General features: G+C 36.3%; 1 protein-coding gene across 1 annotated transcript in view; it reads right to left on the reverse strand.

The window, feature by feature from the left end:
- Nucleotides 1-18,760: 18,760 nt before the first annotated feature.
- Nucleotides 18,761-19,338, reverse strand: part of LOC306872043 (neuromedin-K receptor-like) — a gene marked incomplete at both ends in the record, with an annotated part of 38,516 nt that continues 37,938 nt past the window's right edge. The window contains one exon of the mRNA XM_079420382.1: nucleotides 18,761-19,049. Within this exon, the coding sequence (XP_079276508.1) occupies nucleotides 18,761-19,049 (289 nt within the window). The remainder of the gene's footprint in view (nucleotides 19,050-19,338) is intronic.

The raw sequence follows: 19,338 nt of genomic DNA on the forward strand, positions 1-19,338 counted from the left end.
CTTTCATTTTTTCCACAAACTCAACTTTTGGATGATACACAAATGCAATAATCTTTCAAGAGATATATTCTAAATGCAACAGTTTATGGGGATTATCATTTTGTCATACCAATAGGAGGAAATCTATATGTATTGGTGTTGTTGTCTGTGTTTTGGATTTTGAGTTCCTTATTTTTCGGGCAAAATTAATATTTCAATTATCACCACAGAAGAACAGATAACAACCCAACAGCTTGTACCTACAAATTTTTGGCAGAAATTGAAACCAATAACCAGACAAAATCTGAGAAATAATTCATGTAAGAATTCCTGATTATCAGAAATCGCACATGAAGATTCTAGGTTCGGTGCCAAGCAGTTGAATAAGCTAGTGAATATGACGAGATGAGTCCAGAAGATTGAGCTTCCTACCCGATGCAAAATCCATCGCTTAAAAGAGATTTTCATTACATGGGCTTTGAACCTTTCTTCAGTGACCAGAAATAAAATAAGCAAGCAAAACATTCCATTCCATGTTTTGATAATGCATCTATGCAAAATATATGGCATATGTAATTCCTATCTGGAGATTTGTGAACTCAGAAAGTAAATATTGCATGTAACATACAAATACAAAATCTTTCACATCTCTCTTTGAATTCCTCACGCCTTGTGTATCATTCCTTCATACATCATATCAAGATTTGATTTCTTGCTCGACTTAGCAAACTTAAATAGAATAGGTTACATCTGAGCATGTCTTATGCCCTCAGGAGAATGTTCAGAGATATCTGGCCCTTGATCATGACATGCACCCGATTTGAAAAGACCAGTGAATTAAGAGGCACCATCATGCTCATTTCATCTTGTGAAATCGTCAAAGCCTCTTAAACTAAGCAAGCCATATTCAGTTATAGTTTGGCAATGTACAGTAACATCTGTTGAATTGAGACATGGACTAAAAGGTGATTAAAGGTTATTAAATGCTGCCTTATATATACAGTACATACCCAAAACTACTATAAATTGACCAAACTGTCATTTTAGATGGCATCTGTCAGTATCTATAGAGCCTCATGTGTGACATTCTTGAATTATTGAATTTCACCCATTCCATTCCAAGACCAGGGTTGAACACTCATACTAAACAGCCTGGTTTCATCTCTTTTGCCAGCAATCCTTCATTCTGTAATTTCAATCTGTCAATCCACTTTAATTCCTTTTTTCTGTTTTTTTTTTTATTATTATTTCTGGTAGACTGCTCACAGGAAGGTTCTGTGGGGGCTCCACATGCCTGGTTAGCCAGAGGCATCATCCAATAGAAGCAGGGCACAGCTATCTGCTGCAGCTTGGAGACAACACTTTATCTTGAAATGATTTCTTGAGGGTTTCCTAAAAGCACTGTTTGAAAAAGTTTGAAAAAGATGCTTTTCTCCTCTGCATGGGCGGATCTGAGATAAAACTTTTGGATCTAACACAAAGCAAAACAGCCATCTGTTGTTTCCTAAATTCAACATGAATTGTTGAGAGACATCATTTTATCCATCAGAAATGTATGGAATGGTGAAAGAAGCCAATGTACACTTTTTTAAAAGGATAGTTCACCCAAAAATATATATTTATTCGCCCACATTTAGTTCCAAAAATTACTTTTTCTTCTTCTTTGCAACACAACGTCTCAAATATCAAAATATCTTAAGTGTTTCCAATATTATTTTGTACACCACTGTACAAAATGGTTTCAGTGTATGGACTACATTCTGCAGAGGAAAAAAAAACATACAGGTTTAAAAAAATAAAACAATATATGAGGACAGAATTTTATTTCTTGTGAAGTATTTCTTTACAGAAGCTATATTGAGACTTTCATTTTCATATTTCTGAGTGGTCAATATCATCCCCTTTATTCTGTCTTGGATTCATCCAATCAACATCAGCAAAATTAGAGAAGAGCTTGATTAGAAAAAAAAGAATTGACAGACACACAAAGGCCTGGTGCATCCTTTTTACTACAGTAATCCACATCGAATTGAACTGGCTTCTGCATTTATGATAATACAAAGGATAGCCATTTCTTCAAAAAGATCCAGTAATCAGTATCTCAGCACAGCTCATTGACATGATTGCACAAGAGAGAAGCCCATTCATCTGATTAGTATTGTTCTAAACATATTAAGAATGGACTATCTGCAGATGTGAGAAGAATGGTGATAACACCAGTTATGCTAAGTAAATTATACTTTATTTATTTATTTTTTTAAATTAGCAACCCATTTTCTTGATCCATTTCCTGGAAATCAAAACAAATCAAGTGGCAAAAGCATAATGATAAAATGCACAATGGGATGCTAAAGTGAAGACTGGTTAAGAGGTTTAATTTTGTTTTTGCATTTTATTCCCCAAATGGGCTACTCAAAGTGCCCTCGCAATATTGTTATGCCACAATAACTCAAAACCATTATTTAAAATATTTTACAGGCAGGTAATACACAGAGTGAAGTGCCGGTAAATATGAAGTATGAAAATGGCATCACTAACAGGTGCTAAATTAACAGCAATCGAATTAACTAATGATGTGAAATGACAAGCCTGGCCTCATCGGTGTTTGTAGGTCTTTAAGGGTGCTAAATGTTGTGTATCGTTAGCAGGACAGACATTGTTGTTCTGTTATGTATGTCTGTTGTTCGCTCATGCAAGATTGTTTGCTCATGCCTGTTTCATGGGGAATTCTGTTAAGTAAAAAAGCTGAAGTGGATTCACGTATACACCTCGTCTTGTTTTGTTTTCAAGTATCATATCACGGATACTACACTAAATATGATTTTTACCTATATAGAATCATTCCTAGGTAATGTTCGAATATACATATTGGGATATACATTGAAGAGAGAAGTCTGTCTTTTGGATTAAACATCAGAAGGTAAAGAAAATAATCAATAAAAACCAATGATACATAAACTCTCAGAGAAAAATTGTATAAAACTATCACTGGATGGTACCATTTCAAAGGTAATAATATGCACCATTTAGGTACTAACGTGTATCTTTATGGTACTTATAGTTCACACAAAAATGAAAATTCTGTCATCAATTACTCACCCTCATGTCGTTCCAAACCCATAAGACCTTTGTTCATCTTTGGAACACAAATTAAGATATTTCTGATGAAATCCGAGAGCTTTCTGACCCTGCATAGACAACTACAGAACCATGTTCAAGGCCCAGAAAGGTAATAAGGACATCATTAAATAGTCCATGTGGCATCAGTGGTTATACCTTAATTTATGAAACTATGAGAATACTTTTTGTGAGCAAAAAAAAAACTAAAGTAACAACCACTTTGACGCTTTGCAAAAGTTCATAAAGAGATCAAACTAATCTAAATGAACTGAGCCGTTTAGTCCCAATTTCTGGAGAGACTTGATTGCTTTATATAATGATCAGATTTAATTTATTCACATATAAACATTAATCAATGCACACATTGGTTATGGCAAATGGAAGCTTGAGTATGCTTGTTTAATGTGTGAGAACCCAAAAGGTTCATTCTTGTGTATTATGCAACATGTTTGAAGTTTCATAAGAATCAATAAGATTTGTTCTCATGCATCAGGCAAGTATGGCTGAGCTTCAATGTGATAATTAAATGTTCAATTATCAATGTAAATATGCGAATAAAAGCTGAAATTTAAATCTATTCATCATAGGTAAGTGATCGAGTCTCTTCAGAAAATTTCGACCAAACCACTAATTTCAGATTTTTATGATGTCTTTGTGAACTTTTTGAAGCGTCAAATGGTAGTTGCATAGACTGTCAATGGAAGGGCAGCAATCTCTCAGATTTCATTAAGAATATCTTAATTTGTGTTCCAAAGAGAAACAGAAGTCTTACAAGTTTGGAACGACATGAAAGTGAGTAAATGATGACAGAATTTTAATTTTGGGGTAAACTATCCTTTTACGTCTAGGCTTTGATAGCATGATAGAATCCTTCAAAACATGTTCACCATCACTGATGTTTTTCCACCTTCAGGATAACAGGTGCAAAAGAACAGGTGGGTTGATGGCAGAGCCATTCCTATGCATACAGACTACCTCAAACATTGCAGCTGCATTGTGTCAACGCTTTGCGTTGCACTGGCATCTGCTGCAGCCCTGCATAATGGAACATCTGATTACAGAGTACAACTATATTTGATCCTTACTCTGAAGTGAATGCAGAAGCAGGTGGTTGATGAGCAGGGAGGTGACTGGGACCCCATTTCCAAATGTCCCTTCTGGGCATTCACTGACTTCACATTATTTGGACCCCTTTCCTTAAGCCAGAAGTGAGTTCTCCTTGACATTTTCAAAGAGGCTTGCGAACACCAGCCCCCCATGGCGCATAATTTAACATTACATGGATGTGAGAGACCGAAATGACTGGAGCACATAACTAGCCCCTCAGCATTTGTTGCCAGAAGCATATATTTTTGTCATTTGTTGGACTGTGCGAGAGTGGGACCCAAATCAAGCCCTATGAAAGTGAAGCACCATATCGACATGATGAAAAAGTGTCTCGGCCCCTGATTTCTCCATAAGGGGCTGTTAGGACAAGCTCCACCGAGATCATATCTCTGTGAGAGAAAATGAAATGCAAAAAGGTCCAATTCAGCCATGTCTTATTTGAGCTGTCTGGACAGATGCAATCTAATGAAAACAGTATAAGACAGTCAACAAGCAATCACGTCGCAAGGACCATTTATTGTGGCTCCATTGGATGTTTATAACTTCAGGACCATGGACAGTGACCAAGCAAGTGCTTATTGTAGGACAAAGGAGACACAGTGTACAACAATTGAGCCCACAAATGTAAATCTTAACAATAAGGTGTATGACAGCCCATATATGCTGTCACCTCATATATAAAGAAACATAATATTATTTAGACAAGTGCTGAACAATCATCATATCAAATGCATCCCACAAGATCAACAGCTCTATATCATTATAAGTCCCCTATCATGTTTAACAGCAGGCAACGGACAGATTGTGGGTTAGGATCCTGTGGCTTTCCTCAAACATTAACAGCATGTATGTGGATGCTGAATATAGAGTGGCTGATGACTCATCAGACCCTGTTGATTTTTTTTTTTTATATTTTCTTTTTTTTTTTAAAAGCAAATTTGAAAATGAATATTACTGTGACAGATTTTATGTAGATTTTTTAAAGCTAATGATTGTTAATTTTGCCTTTAACTCACTATTTGAATCTTACTCAATATATTACATATTTGTTTAGTTTTATTTATAATATATTTATTTGAATTATTTCCAATTTTAATTATCCAAATCAGCTCAAATCAAGAAAGTGACTACCATACACATTGAGGGGGACAATAATATCCCCATAAAAAATTACGTATGAATATGGCCCAATTCTGCTTGCACTCCACGCAATCCTCTGTTTGTTGTCACAATGACAAAAAGTTATTTATATATATATATATATATATATATTTAGGAACGTTCTGCTTTGGCAGACTAACAGTGTTTGCCATTGTCAAAATGTTGGCCAATCAAATAAAAAAAAGGCACAGAAGTACAAAATTTCAATGTGACAACAATTTTAACAGTCAAAGAGGTAGTGGTAAGTTGCTAATCAATTATTTCTGACGACTGTTTTAGGATAGAAATGTAAGTAATACAAGATTTTTTCTCAGTTTTGAACTGAAATAGCCTATATTATTTAGATTTCATGTAACGTAATTCATAATTGAACATGTGAACCAAATAACAAAGCTGTTTAGGCAAACAAGGCATTTAATTAATGAAAGTACATATTTAAAAATATATATATTAGGTGGCCTTAACTACTATGTACTTACATTTAAATTAATAATTTGGTACATAATACCTATATGTAATTACATTTATAATTACACTGTTGACCCATCCCTTACACTTTAACCCCTTAGACTTACCCATACCACTTAACCTGTCCCTAATCTCACACGTATCCCACCTCAATAGCAGCAAAAGTATTTTACAATACAATATGACCACAATAAGTACATTGTACTTATTTTTTGATGTAAGCACATAGTAGTTAAGGCCACCTAATATAAAGTGGGACCAAACAAACTATTATTTAAAGATTAATTTATCGATGTAATATTTTTTTTTTCCTTTTAAATGCTTTATTTCTTTAATTTCTTTAAATAAAGGGACAAAAACTTGCCCAAAAATCGCCCCAAATATTCAAGACATTTTTAGGGTCTTGTCCCAAATCATGCTGATCTAGCATAACTATCTAATGCATCATATCATGAGCAAGATTATACAGAAATCGCCAACTCTTTCTGAATACGAATGACTGCAATTTCTGTCAATGAAATGTGTGAGTGCGCTCTAAAAAAAATGCTGGGTTAAACACAACCCTGTGCTGGGTAAAATATGGACAAACCCAGCGATTGGCTTGTTTTGACCCAGCGGTTGGGTTACCTTCTGGGCAGAAAACAACCCAATCGCTGTATTTAACCCAACATTTTTTTAGAGTGTATGGATGCAAACCAAGTAGGCATACTTACCAAAAATTACCACAGATGGGATATTATTATTCACAAAAAGTAGTGAGGAAATAAAAAAGGAGAAACACAGTGAAGGTAAGTGGGGGCACGGAGTCACAGTGAATCAGGTGCCCCAGTTGAGTCACTTCCTGTAAGGAGAGAAATGCCTTGTGGGAGTGTTTCAGACACTGGTGTTGCTTTTGTACATCCCTCCACTGATTAGCTCACACGCAGTGCATGATAAGGCATCTCTATTTGTTGTGTCTCTAGGGCTGCTGTCCAGGACAAAAGGGACACATCCAGAGTCTTACCATACCAGATGTGCATTTTCAGGGCATGTTCAGAAAGTATAATGCTATATGCTGTAAATCAATTCTGGCCCAAGGATAAACTGATTGAGCTCTTGTAAAGTGTCTAAGTTGGAGATCAAACAGCTCAGCAAGTGGCCCTTGAGAGTTTATATCCTTTACTATATTGTGTCTTGCAGCAAAGTATTACATGAGCTTCACCCAGATATATCACTGTTCTGTGTTGGTCACAAGAGTGGATCAGTTAAACTGTCTTTTGTTGGTTTGTACAGAAATTAGTAATTTCTTCAGCAAACTGTAACTCTGGCATATCCAAGTTTGTTGTTTCCACATTCGAAAGCGGTTTTATTAGAATTCTTTAAGAAGCTCTTTAAAGCAACAGCCCAATGGTTGGTGTTATCAATCATGTGCGCAAACGTGTTGGAGATGAACTTCTTTACGACTGTAGCGTCTTCTTTTTACGACTTCTTTGCGACTGCAGTGCAGAAGCAATTGTGTGATGTGTTTACACATTTTTATTTCAATGTTAGACAATGAACATAATTAAAGGTATTATGACAAGTCAAATCAGTCAAATCAAATTTTGAGACAAAAGTAAGAATATTAGTTGAAGTAACAGTCATTTATTTCTAGTTTCTGTTAAAGCATGAACCTATTGCTTTATTTTTTAAACAGTTTTTTATTCCCATTTCCATTTGTGGACTTTTCCATATGTAGCCAACATGTTGCCACGTTGCAATAATCTGTTTTACAGAAAGAAAATAGAGAACTAAACAAAGTACTAAAATTACTTTTGTTAGTGAAAACAAAAAAAAATAAGGCATACATTTAAAAAAAAAAAAAAACAGTTTAGAATAAACCCTTTTTGATGTTACCACATGAGGAACTTTTTAAGTTGCCTGACAAAACATTTTTCACAGTGTAAAGTCTCCTTTATTTTTGAGTAATTTATAAGTGAAATGCAGGTCAATACACTTGCAATGAATCATTAGCTCCTGGTTCTGCCTTTGAGAAACTTAGCAGCACTACAGTACATTTATCAGTGAATAAGAATATGATACAAATTGGTCAGAGATCAACTGAGTGCATCAATTAAATTCTGCCAGCTCATTTATCCTATTTTTGAGGGTTCTGAACAATGCTGCATGTTCTGCACAGAGTATTTCCATTTTATCTTTGCTTAACTCATTCTTTTTTACTAGTAAATAAGTTCTGCTCTCATATAGAGATGTATGACAGAGATGAAAATGTTGTGCTAAGGTTTAGCCCTTCAGTATTCACAACCGTCTCCAGGGCCTCTGAAACTGAGCGTCACAGATTAGCCAGTAACCAATATGCATACATTTTTATTCTTGCAGTTTGTGATGGTTCAGTGTTAAATCATGTTGGCTTGAAGACATTTTAAGCTCACTATTTGGTGAGCACTGGTAGACTCACATAATTTTAGTGTGGGTACATTCCTTTGCCAATAAAGCAAGTCAGCAGGGAGTACACCAAGTGTTATCAGAGGGGTTAGGGATTAGTCTCATTTGAGTTACACCGGATTTAATAAAAATCCTGTGCACACATGACTGACGCTGCACTATTCTTAAAAGTACTCCATCTAGTCCTCCGAGTGCCTCAAGATGAGCGTAGATCAGTGGTTCAGAAACTAAACCTCTCCATCTGCTGCAACACAAATCATAAACATACAGAGTCTAGAGGGGATTTTTGGTTACATTGCTCAGCTGACCCTACAGTATTTCAACTTGAGTAACAGCAGAACCAATTATTTCTGTTCAAAGTAATGTTTCGACAGGGCTGTCAATGGATGAGGACTAGAATCTCACATTTGTCATTTTAAAAGCCTTTGAACACATTTATTTTCATCAATCACAGTTTGGCAATTACAATACTTTTACTAGAGTCAGAGTATCTAACAAAAAACATTGGCAGTACAGAGCCTTTCGACTAAACATATTAAGAAACACTACAGTAAACATATCACTAATTAATCAATGCTGTATTATGTGCAAAATCAGACAACACCATTCTCCAAAACTTTTCCAGTGTAACATATAGCTTTATCCCACCGTTTTTATTCATCCTTAAAGGAATAGTTTGCCCTAAAATGAACATTTGCTGAAAATGTACTCACCCTCAGACCATCTAAGATTAGTTTGTTTCTTCTTTGGAACAGATTTGGAGAAATAACATAATTTGCTCACCACTGAAGTGAATGGGTGCCATCAGAACGATAATCCACAAGTCACAATAATCCACAAGTTATCTACATGACTCGATAAATGTGTCATGCTTGTAATAAATCCATCAAGACATTTTTAACGTCCATGTTTCCAACTATTGCTTTTATTCATAATATCACTTTCTCCAGTGAAAAAGTCAACTTGTCTGAATCAGGAGAGAAATGTGCTCATATCAAGCGAAAAGAATCCAAAACAATTCTAAAGAATGTTGGTGGATTTTGATGTGAGAGGACAACAGGGGATAGACTTTTCACTGAAGGAAGCTTTATTATGGATTATTATGGATGTGGATTTTAGCTAGAAGCAAGTTTCTTTCTTTCAATTACACAGTTTTTTACTTCACAAAATGTTAATTGATGGACTGGATTCGTGTGGATTACTGTGATGTTTTTATCAGCTGTTTGGACTCTCATTCTGGCGGCACCCATTCACTACAGAGGATCCATTGGTGAGCAAGCAATGTAATGCTGAGTATTAAGAGACAAACTCATCTACGTCTTTGATGGCCTGAGGGTAAGAACATGTTCAGCAAATTTTCATTTTGGGTGAACTGTTCCTTTAATGTGAATTCTTGTAAACAGTATAGTCATTTAGCCTGGGAAAATGGCAAGTTTGCTTGTTTGTACAAGATTTTAAAAAGAAAACCATAGCTGAAACATTCAGTTAAAAATGCTAATTTTCACAAGCTATCAATAATGCATACAAATATTTGAGCTTATAGTTATATGACTGATTATACAATCATTTTTTAGTTAGATCTAAATGAAAAACATCTCAAAGCTTGTCTAATAAAATATTATAATACTGTTTTAGAGAATACATGTAAGAACCAACACAAACATCCAAAAGTACAGAGTGTTATGCTTACATAACTACATTATACACAGAAAATCAAATGTCCTTGTGTTCAGTTGTAATAGGAATGGCTCACAAAAAGCTGTTGAGCCTCAGACCTCAAACACAATTAAACATTTGGGAGAAGAAAAAAAAAGAGAAGTATGTCTCTTTAAACGGTAAACACCGGAATCAACAAAATACATGACGAATTATGACATACTGTACAGTTGCTGAATGCATTCCATTAAGGATATATGGGGCCTTTTTAACTTCAGAAACACAGTGATAAGGCAATAAGGACATGCTCCAGTGCTTTGACGTGTATACATTCACAAGTGTTCTCTTACACAGATGGGAGTTGATAATGGGGTGATCATTCATTCATTGTCTGTTAGCAATGCTAGGAATGTACAAAACATGTCAAAACATGTCCATGATGTATTCTACATTCATGGTTAATACTTTCAAATGGTCTTAGCACATTCACTAAGCAGGTGCACTGGCCTATTTACAAGAACATCGGTTGTAGGCTTGTAGTAGCGCAGCTATGCACAAATGAAAGATTACTGATATGCAAGATGTCGAACATCAACAAAATTAACACTGAAACATAGAAACTAATGCAACAAAAAAGGTTCAAAAGAGTCAAAGAAAGTCACCTAAAGGTCAAAGAACAAAGCAAGTCTTTGAAAGAGCTGATATGAGACAAGAAACCAGGTCACAAAATGCCAGAAGTGCTTTGTTCAAACAACGATCTTCATTAATATTGTAACTGTGAGAGTCATTAACCTATATTTGTCCATAGGTTATTTAGTCCATATTCATAAAGGTAAAAGCATGATTAATCATTGCATTGATGACTCTTTAAATATTTATATACAGTGAAATGTACACTTCCATTCAAAAGTTTAGGGTCAGTAACATTTATATTTATAAAGGCTGCATTAAAATACAGTAAAAACAATAAAACTGTAAAATTGTATGAAATTTATTCTTGTGATGACAAAGCTGAATTTTCAACATCATTACTCCAGCCTTCAGTGTCACATGATCCTTCAGAAATTTCTACAGATTTCCGTATTAAACTGTGAAACTTTTTTCAGGATTTTTTGATGAATAGCAAGTACAGCATTTATTTAAATATTTCACATTTAATTATTTAAATATTTTGCAACATTGTCACTTTTTTATCAAAATAATTTACAACTTGACAAATATAAGTATTATTTTATTATATCAATTATTAGATAAAATTTTTTTACTGACCACAAACTTTGAAACAATTTTGTATAAGAGCATCAAGGTTTTAAAAAATACTTTTGTACAATTTTTTATCCATTCTTAATCTTGTGTGTTATCAGGGATATTTACAGGAATTCACATACTTTTTCCTGTAAATAATAATAATAATAACAACAATAAATGGTATTATTTTTTTTCCTTAAAGGCTGGCATTCTTTAATTATGCACATTAATCTAACCTATGTTTTACGATGAGAAGGACACAAAGTGTCAGAAAAATTCACAATAAAAACTTCACTTATTAAAAACAAATATTCATCATCAGAATCAGAATCAGAATGAGCTTTATTGGCCAAGTATGTTTACACATACAAGGAATTTGTTGTAGTGACAGAAGCTCCACAGTGCAACAGAAAGACAGTAACAGGACAGGACACAGGTAATGAAACAAAATAACAGGAAATAGCCAATAACCAATGTACAAAGCAGCAAAAAAAATAAAAAATACACAATATATAATATAGGCGACTATGTATGTACAGGTGAAGTATGTGCAAATTAGAAATGAGAAAATAAAATAAGTGAGTGTGGTGAATGGATAATGTATTAGTTGTGTGTTCTACGTTTATTTATTGAGTGTTCATGAGATGTATTGACTGAGGGAAGAAACTGTTCCTGTGTCTGGTCGTTCTGGTGCTCAGAGCTCTGTAGCGTCGACCAGATGGTAACAGTTCAAAGAGGTTGTGTGCTGGATGTGAGGGGTCCAGAGTGATTTTACCAGCCCTTTTGCTCACTCTGGATAAGTACAGTTCTTGGAGAGTGGGGAGGGTTGTACCAATGATTCGCTCAGCAGTCCGGACTACCCTCCGTAGTCTTCTGAGGTCAGATTTGGTAGCTGAGCTGAACCAGACAGTTATTGAGGTGCAGAGGATGGATTCAATGATGGCAGAGTAGAACTGTTTCAGTAAGTCCTGTGGCAGGTTGAACTTCCTCAGCTGGCGAAGAAAGTACAGCCTCTGCTGGGCCTTCCTGACAATGGAGTCAATGTGAATATCCCACTTTAGGTCCTGAGAGATGGTGGTGCCCAAGAATCTGAATGACTCCACTGCAGTCACGGTGCTGTTCATGATGGTAAGTGGGGGGAGAGCAGGGGGGTTTCTCCTGAAGTCCACGATCATCTCCACAGTTTTGAGCGTGTTAAGCTCCAGGTTGTTGAGACTGCACCAGACAGCCAGCTCCTTAACCTCCTGTCTGTAAGCAGACTCGTCACCGTCCTGGATGAGGCCGATCAGTGTGGTGTCGTCTGCAAACTTCAGGAGCTTGACAGAGGGGTCTTTAGATGTGCAGTCGTTGGTGTAGAGGGAGAAGAGCAGTGGGGAGAGTACGCAGCCCTGAGGAGCTCCAGTGCTGATGGTTCGAGTGCTGGATGAGAATTTGCCAAGCTTTACTAACTGCTGTCTGTCTGTCAGGAAGCTGTTGATCCACTGGCAGACGGAGGTGGGGACGGAGAGCTGAGTTAGTTTATTTTGAAGGGTTTCCGGGATAATGGTGTTAAAAGCAGAGCTGAAGTCCACAAACAGGATCCTCACATAAGTCCCTGGTCTGTCCAGATGCTGCAGGATGAAGTGCAGTCCCATGTTGACTGCATCATCCACAGACCTGTTTGCTCTGTAGGCAAACTGCAGGGGGTCCAGTAAGGGTCCAGTGATGTCCTTCAGATGAGCCAGAACCAGTCTTTCGAATGATTTCATGGCTACAGACGTTAGTGCCACAGGTCTGTAGTCATTTAGTCCAGTAATTTTGTGTTTCTTTGGAACGGGGATGATGGTGGAGCGTTTGAAGCATGAGGGGACTTCACACAGCTCCAGTGATCTATTGAAGATCTGTGTGAAGATGGGGGCCAGCTGCTCAGCACAGATTTTTAGGCAGGCTGGTGACACACCATCTGGACCAGGTGCTTTCCTTCTTTTGTTTTTCCTGAAGACCTGGCACACATCGTCTTCGCTGATTTGAATTGTAGGTGTGGGGGAGAGAGGGGTTGCTGGAGGTGTGAATGGTTGTGTGGAGGGGTGTTCTGGGCGGGTGTGGGGTGATCGTTCAAAACGACAAAAGAACTCGTTTAAGTCGTCTGCCAGGTGTTGATTCTCCAGAGTGCTGGGGGGTGGTGTTTTGTAGCTGGTGATGTCCTTTAATCCAAGCCACACTGAAGCCGGATCGCTGGAAGAGAATTTGTTCCTGAGCTTGTCAGAATAATTCCTCTTTGCCACTCTGATCTCCTTTTCCAGTGTGTATTTGGCCTGTTTGTACAAGACTTTATCCCCCTTTCTGTGAGCATCTTCTTTGGCCTGACGGAGCTGTCTGAGTTTGGCAGTGAACCATGGTTTGTCATTGTTGTAGAATAGATGAGTCCTGGTAGGAATGCACATGTCCTCACAGAAACTGATATATGATGTTACAGTCTCTGTGAGCTCGTCCAGGTCATTTGCTGCAGCTTCAAAAACAGACCAATCAGTCAGGTCGAAACAGGCTTGTAAATCCCGCTCTGTTTCGTTAGTCCATCTTTTAACAGATCTTAATACAGGCTTCGCAGACTTAAGTTTCTGCCTGTAGGATGGAATAAGATGAACCAAACAGTGATCAGAGAGTCCTAAAGCTGCTCGTGGAACCGAGTGATATGCGTCCTTTATTGTTGTGTAACAGTGATCCAATATATTACTGTCTCTGGTGGGACATGTAACATGCTGTCTGTATTTTGGCAGTTCACGGGAGAGTGAAGGTGAGCACAGACACGGAATATATCATGAGAGTCAAGTACAAACCCTGGAAAACAACCTAAGGACAAGATAAGAGAGAAATTTAAATGGGGCAATTGCATCACTCCTAGGCTGAACAAGGTAAGAGTCCATCCAGGTATTTTCATTCTCACTTCATTTTAAGCAAAACCTTTTATCTTCAACCTGATTTATTTGGGTTTGTTTGTTTTTTCTTCTTTTTTTGACAAGATTACAAAACAAATGAGGCATGACAACAGCAATAATAATAAGTATTATTAATAAAATATTATAACTGTTTATATATTAGAACTATATTTACTTTTATACTTTTATTAACATTTATATTTACTATATCAAATTTGTACTTCTGATACATGCAAAGCCTCATTTCTATCACCCATTACTCCAGTCTTTTGTTATATAAATTAAGAAACCATTCTAATGCACTGTAGTACTTGAGAAATCGGTGTGGAAATTGTGCATATTTTTGTCCTAGAAACATCATAGTCTGTTCTTTCACTATAGTATGATGAATATATTCTGTATGCATGTATTTATGCATACATGTTTGGGTGCACACGTGCACAAAGAGTGAGCACAAACCAATTTAATCTAAGTGGCCACAGGTGGCTTTCCTCACCTGGAAAATATCCATTAAACTTGCAATTGGTGGTGCAGTGAAGGTGAGCATACCAAGGCCTCCAGATAGGTTTTCCAGGGAACAACTTAAGAGTCAAGTTTGTGGCAAGCACTCCTTAGGCTTAACCAATCAATGCGTATAGCTAAGCCAGCTATAGATCTTGTTTTGTGTTTATTAGTGATGAATTACCTCATAATTGCTTCTAAATGGGTAAAATGAAGAGAACGGATGAAAACAATATATACTCAGCTGGAGAAATTTCCATTGGGAGTGTGATCTATGCAAATTTATAATAATAAACAGCAACCCTAGGGTTCATTTACTCACGTCATGTTGCTGCAAATGTTCTTTTTTTGTCCATACAATAGAAGTCAATGGTCACTATAAGCAGCATTCTTTAACATATATTCTTTCATGTTCAACAGAACAAAAAGAAATCCATACAGGTTTGGAAGAACATTACGGTGGGTAAATGACAGAATTTTCATTTTTTGGGGGAAACTATTAACCTGTTTAAATATATGCGCCCTCCAGATGATATTTCCATAATACAGATCTTAAAATAAGAGCACAGACACGGAATATATCATGAGAGTCAAGTACAAACCCTGGAAAACAACCTAAGGACAAGATAAGAGAGAAATTTAAATGGGGCAATTGCATCACTCCTAGGCTGAACAAGGTAAGAGTCCATCCAGGTATTTTCATTCTCACTTCATTTTAAGCAAAACCTTTTATCTTCAACCTGATTTATTTGGGTTTGTTTGTTTTTTCTTCTTTTTTTGACAAGATTACAAAACAAATGAGGCATGACAACAGCAATAATAATAAGTATTATTAATAAAATATTATAACTGTTTATATATTAGAACTATATTTACTTTTATACTTTTATTAACATTTATATTTACTATATCAAATTTGTACTTCTGATACATGCAAAGCCTCATTTCTATCACCCATTACTCCAGTCTTTTGTTATATAAATTAAGAAACCATTCTAATGCACTGTAGTACTTGAGAAATCGGTGTGGAAATTGTGCATATTTTTGTCCTAGAAACATCATAGTCTGTTCTTTCATGAGATGAAGGCTGTTCCATGACTACTGTCTCTAAAGAAGAAAGCAAACTAGATCTAACTAGGACAGAATGTGAACGGCCCAATGATCAACAACGAGGATAAATACATCACAGTTTCTAGTTTGAGAAACAGACCCCTCACTGCTGCTCAGCTGGAAGCTTCATTCAACAGTACAAACAAAACACCAGCTTTCCGGCAGAGTTGCAATGAAATATGAAAAATAAGAAGGGAAGAATGAAGAACGAACAAAGTTGGGGAGATTAATGATTAGAAAACAATATGAGGTGTTGATCTACTGTGGAAACCATGTGACCGTGGTCGATAAGACGTTTTACACTATAATTTTACACTATAACATCCAGTTATAGTCTGCGCCACTCACTGAGTTGGCAGATAAGCAAGTAGTTACACCAGCATTGCACCTAGAATATAGTTGCCAGCTGCAAAAAGGTAACTGACTTCCATTTAAAGTAATGATGCAATGCCAGCGAAATCAAACATACCAGAAAAATCCCACCAGCTTGAGTCGCAGTGGTTTGCCTGATTCAGGTAAACCAAAAATAGCACCTATTTTTCTTTGAAGAAATACGTCACAAGAAAAACACAAACTATGTCTACACCAGTCTGATTACATTTGAAGCTGTCTTTTTCTCTGTTTGGCCTTCCTTCTAAACTGAGATGCCATTTTTGTCTGACAAAAACATATATTTTTGCAGATGCTCTCCCAAAAGGATAAATTTGAAAACACAGAGGTACAATGAGGTAAGATATCTATGTTTATACTGGTATGTGTCCATTATGTGCTATTCACTTTTACAGTGTTGTTAGAGATATGCTACTTTGTACAATCTTCATATTCCATTTCTGCAAAGATGGTAGAAAATGTATCACACTTGCTATACTGTGGCAAAACATGAGGGCAGTTGTGATTTTAAACCAATGGTGATTGATTGCGATACATTTTGGTAATAAACAGATTGTGGCAGAAGAATAGTGAGACAGTGAGAACTTATGTGTGGTCCCTTGGTATCATCCTAACACATTTCAGTGTGGATGAGAAACATCTAAAACACACAACTGCTGAGGGAGAGCACTTTGAAATGAAAACACCATTTTCAGATGCATCCAGATTAGTGCAGATGTAGCCACAGTCATCTTACATACTGGCTATATTCTGGATCAAATACACTCGCATATTTCGTTCTAGTCAGTTGAACTGATTAATCGGCTGATATTAGGCATTAGCTGATTCATTTACATTGTATTAGTTTTGATTAAGAGTTGATTAATTTTATTTAAGCATTTCAATTATGTGCCAGCTTGCATACTATTTTCAAATGTAAAACTGAAGTATATTATGTACACTATACAAAAAAAGTTTAGGTTATTAAGAAATTGTACACTGTTCCCCTCTCCCCCCACTTAAATTTGGATTCATTATGTACCACTCTTCAACAATGGCATTAACTATGAACTGGACTTTGCATTGCTGCAGCACACACAACAATACACATTATTACTGGTTATTACTGTTTCCCCACCTCATACACTTATTCCTTGTCAATGTCGTATTGTCTGTTTACATACTGGGCTATTGCTGATCATGTTGGACCTTATAATTTTTACATTCTATGAATTTGCACTTTAACTGCACTGTCGACTGAGGCTCTAATGTAATCTTGTTGTTTTATAACAATGACAATAAATTATTTATTCATTATTCATTCAAATTCATCAAGGATGCATTATAGCGATCAAAATAATTTCTAATGTTACACCAGACTTCTATTTCAAATAAATGTTGTTCTTTTGAAGCGTCCATCAAAGAATCCTGGGGGGAAATAAATTACGTTTTATAGAAAATATTAAATAACACAACCATTTTAAATTTTTATAATGATAGTTTCTTGAGCAGCAAATCGGCATCTTAGAATGATTTCTGAAGGATCATGTGACACTGAAGACTGGAGTAATGATGCTGAATATTCAACTTTGCTATCACAGGAATAAATCTTTTCTAAAATATACATCAGTTATTTTAAACTGTAATAATATTTCATGTACTGCATTTTGGCCAAATCTAATGCACAACATTGTATGCATTATATTTTAAAAATGGCATGTGCAACAGTACACATTATGCAAACATTTCAAACAGCATCATGCTACATTCTTTTGACAAGACCTTGCTCTGTGCATGTTTAATTCAGCATACAGCTCCTAGTTATTGTAGAAACAAATACAAATTTGATCAGTAGACCAATGAAACAATGTAACAACAAAGAAAAATGCCAGTTCTTTCATCACATTGGAAAAGGTCATAAAAAGTAATACAAATTGCATTTTGGGATACAGCATCCCACGCAGTGCTCTCTGCCAAATGAGTAAGTCATCCAGTTATTCCATGCAAACAGAAAATCTGCATACTGCACATACATACTGCAGTAGTAATAATATGCTAGTAAGCTATTCCAAACATCGCCTCTGTCTGCAACAAGGTCAAATTACAAAATTGATCTTTGCTATGCTGATAAGGTGATGCACAATTGGTTTACCATCTCATCAATTACATTAAATGTTTTAGATTAAACAAGAGAGAATATGAAGTTAACAAATTTCCCTACACGATTCAGCCAAGCTGCTCGTGTGCTGGAAACACACCTGCTCATTTACCAGCTCAGGATCAGTCTGAACCTTTTCAAACATGAGAGATTTTAACAAGAATTGAGTGTTCAGCTCCTGGGAGAAATCAAAACTTTGGCATTCAGGTAGCATGCTAACCTTGCTAACCACATGATGAAAGAGAACAGGGCCTGATTGGCATCAAAGGGCAGCCGCTATCTACAATTTTTGCTATGGACAAAGTGCTCCTCAGATGTTGGACAATATTGGTCTTTGTGGTGATGAGTGCTGGGGGTGACTACATTTTTTTTTAGGCAAAGCGCACCAGACATGCTCCACAAAACATTACTATATCAGGATGCTGTTTTTGTGTTATATATTTGCATTTGCAATTAATGATATGACAAATAAACTGTCTACTTTTGAATTCGGCTGTGCTTGATACTTATGTATGAAAGTATGAATCTTACATCAAAGTCCATCTCAGCAGAATTCCTCCTTCAAGTTGCTTGGCATATATGTTACTTCTTTGCTCTTGTTGGGGTTGCAGCAGCCATTGTGCTGATGGCTGTGAAGGCTCTTCCGGCCTGGGTGACCTGATGGCTCTGATGGGTCACACACAGCTACGACGGTGGTCTCTATTCTTGAGAGTGTGTACATGCTGCTCTGGCGCGCTACTTTATGCTGCATGGCCCGAAGCTCAAGCTCGTCATAGTCTGACACCCGCACAAAAGGGCACCAGCGGAAGACACGTTTAAAGCCGGCCCGAAACCTGAGCACAGACAAGAACATATACAATGCAGTATCAATTGTACACGCTATAAAAAAGTAATATTTTTAAAATACATTTAAGTATCGCTTGAGAGTTACTGGTATAAAAATTATAATTAAACTTCATTTGGATTACTACATGTGCACAATACACATTTCTTAATATTAAGCCTAAATGTGTTTTAATGTCACTATTGATGGGGATTGTATGATATTTGAAAAAGATCAATCTTGAAATGCAAGATATTTAAAGTGTATCTAAAGTATACTTGCGGATTCCAGAAATATTG

This window comes from Barbus barbus (assembly GCF_936440315.1).
Source record: "Barbus barbus genome assembly, chromosome: 7".
NCBI lineage: Eukaryota > Metazoa > Chordata > Actinopteri > Cypriniformes > Cyprinidae > Barbus > Barbus barbus.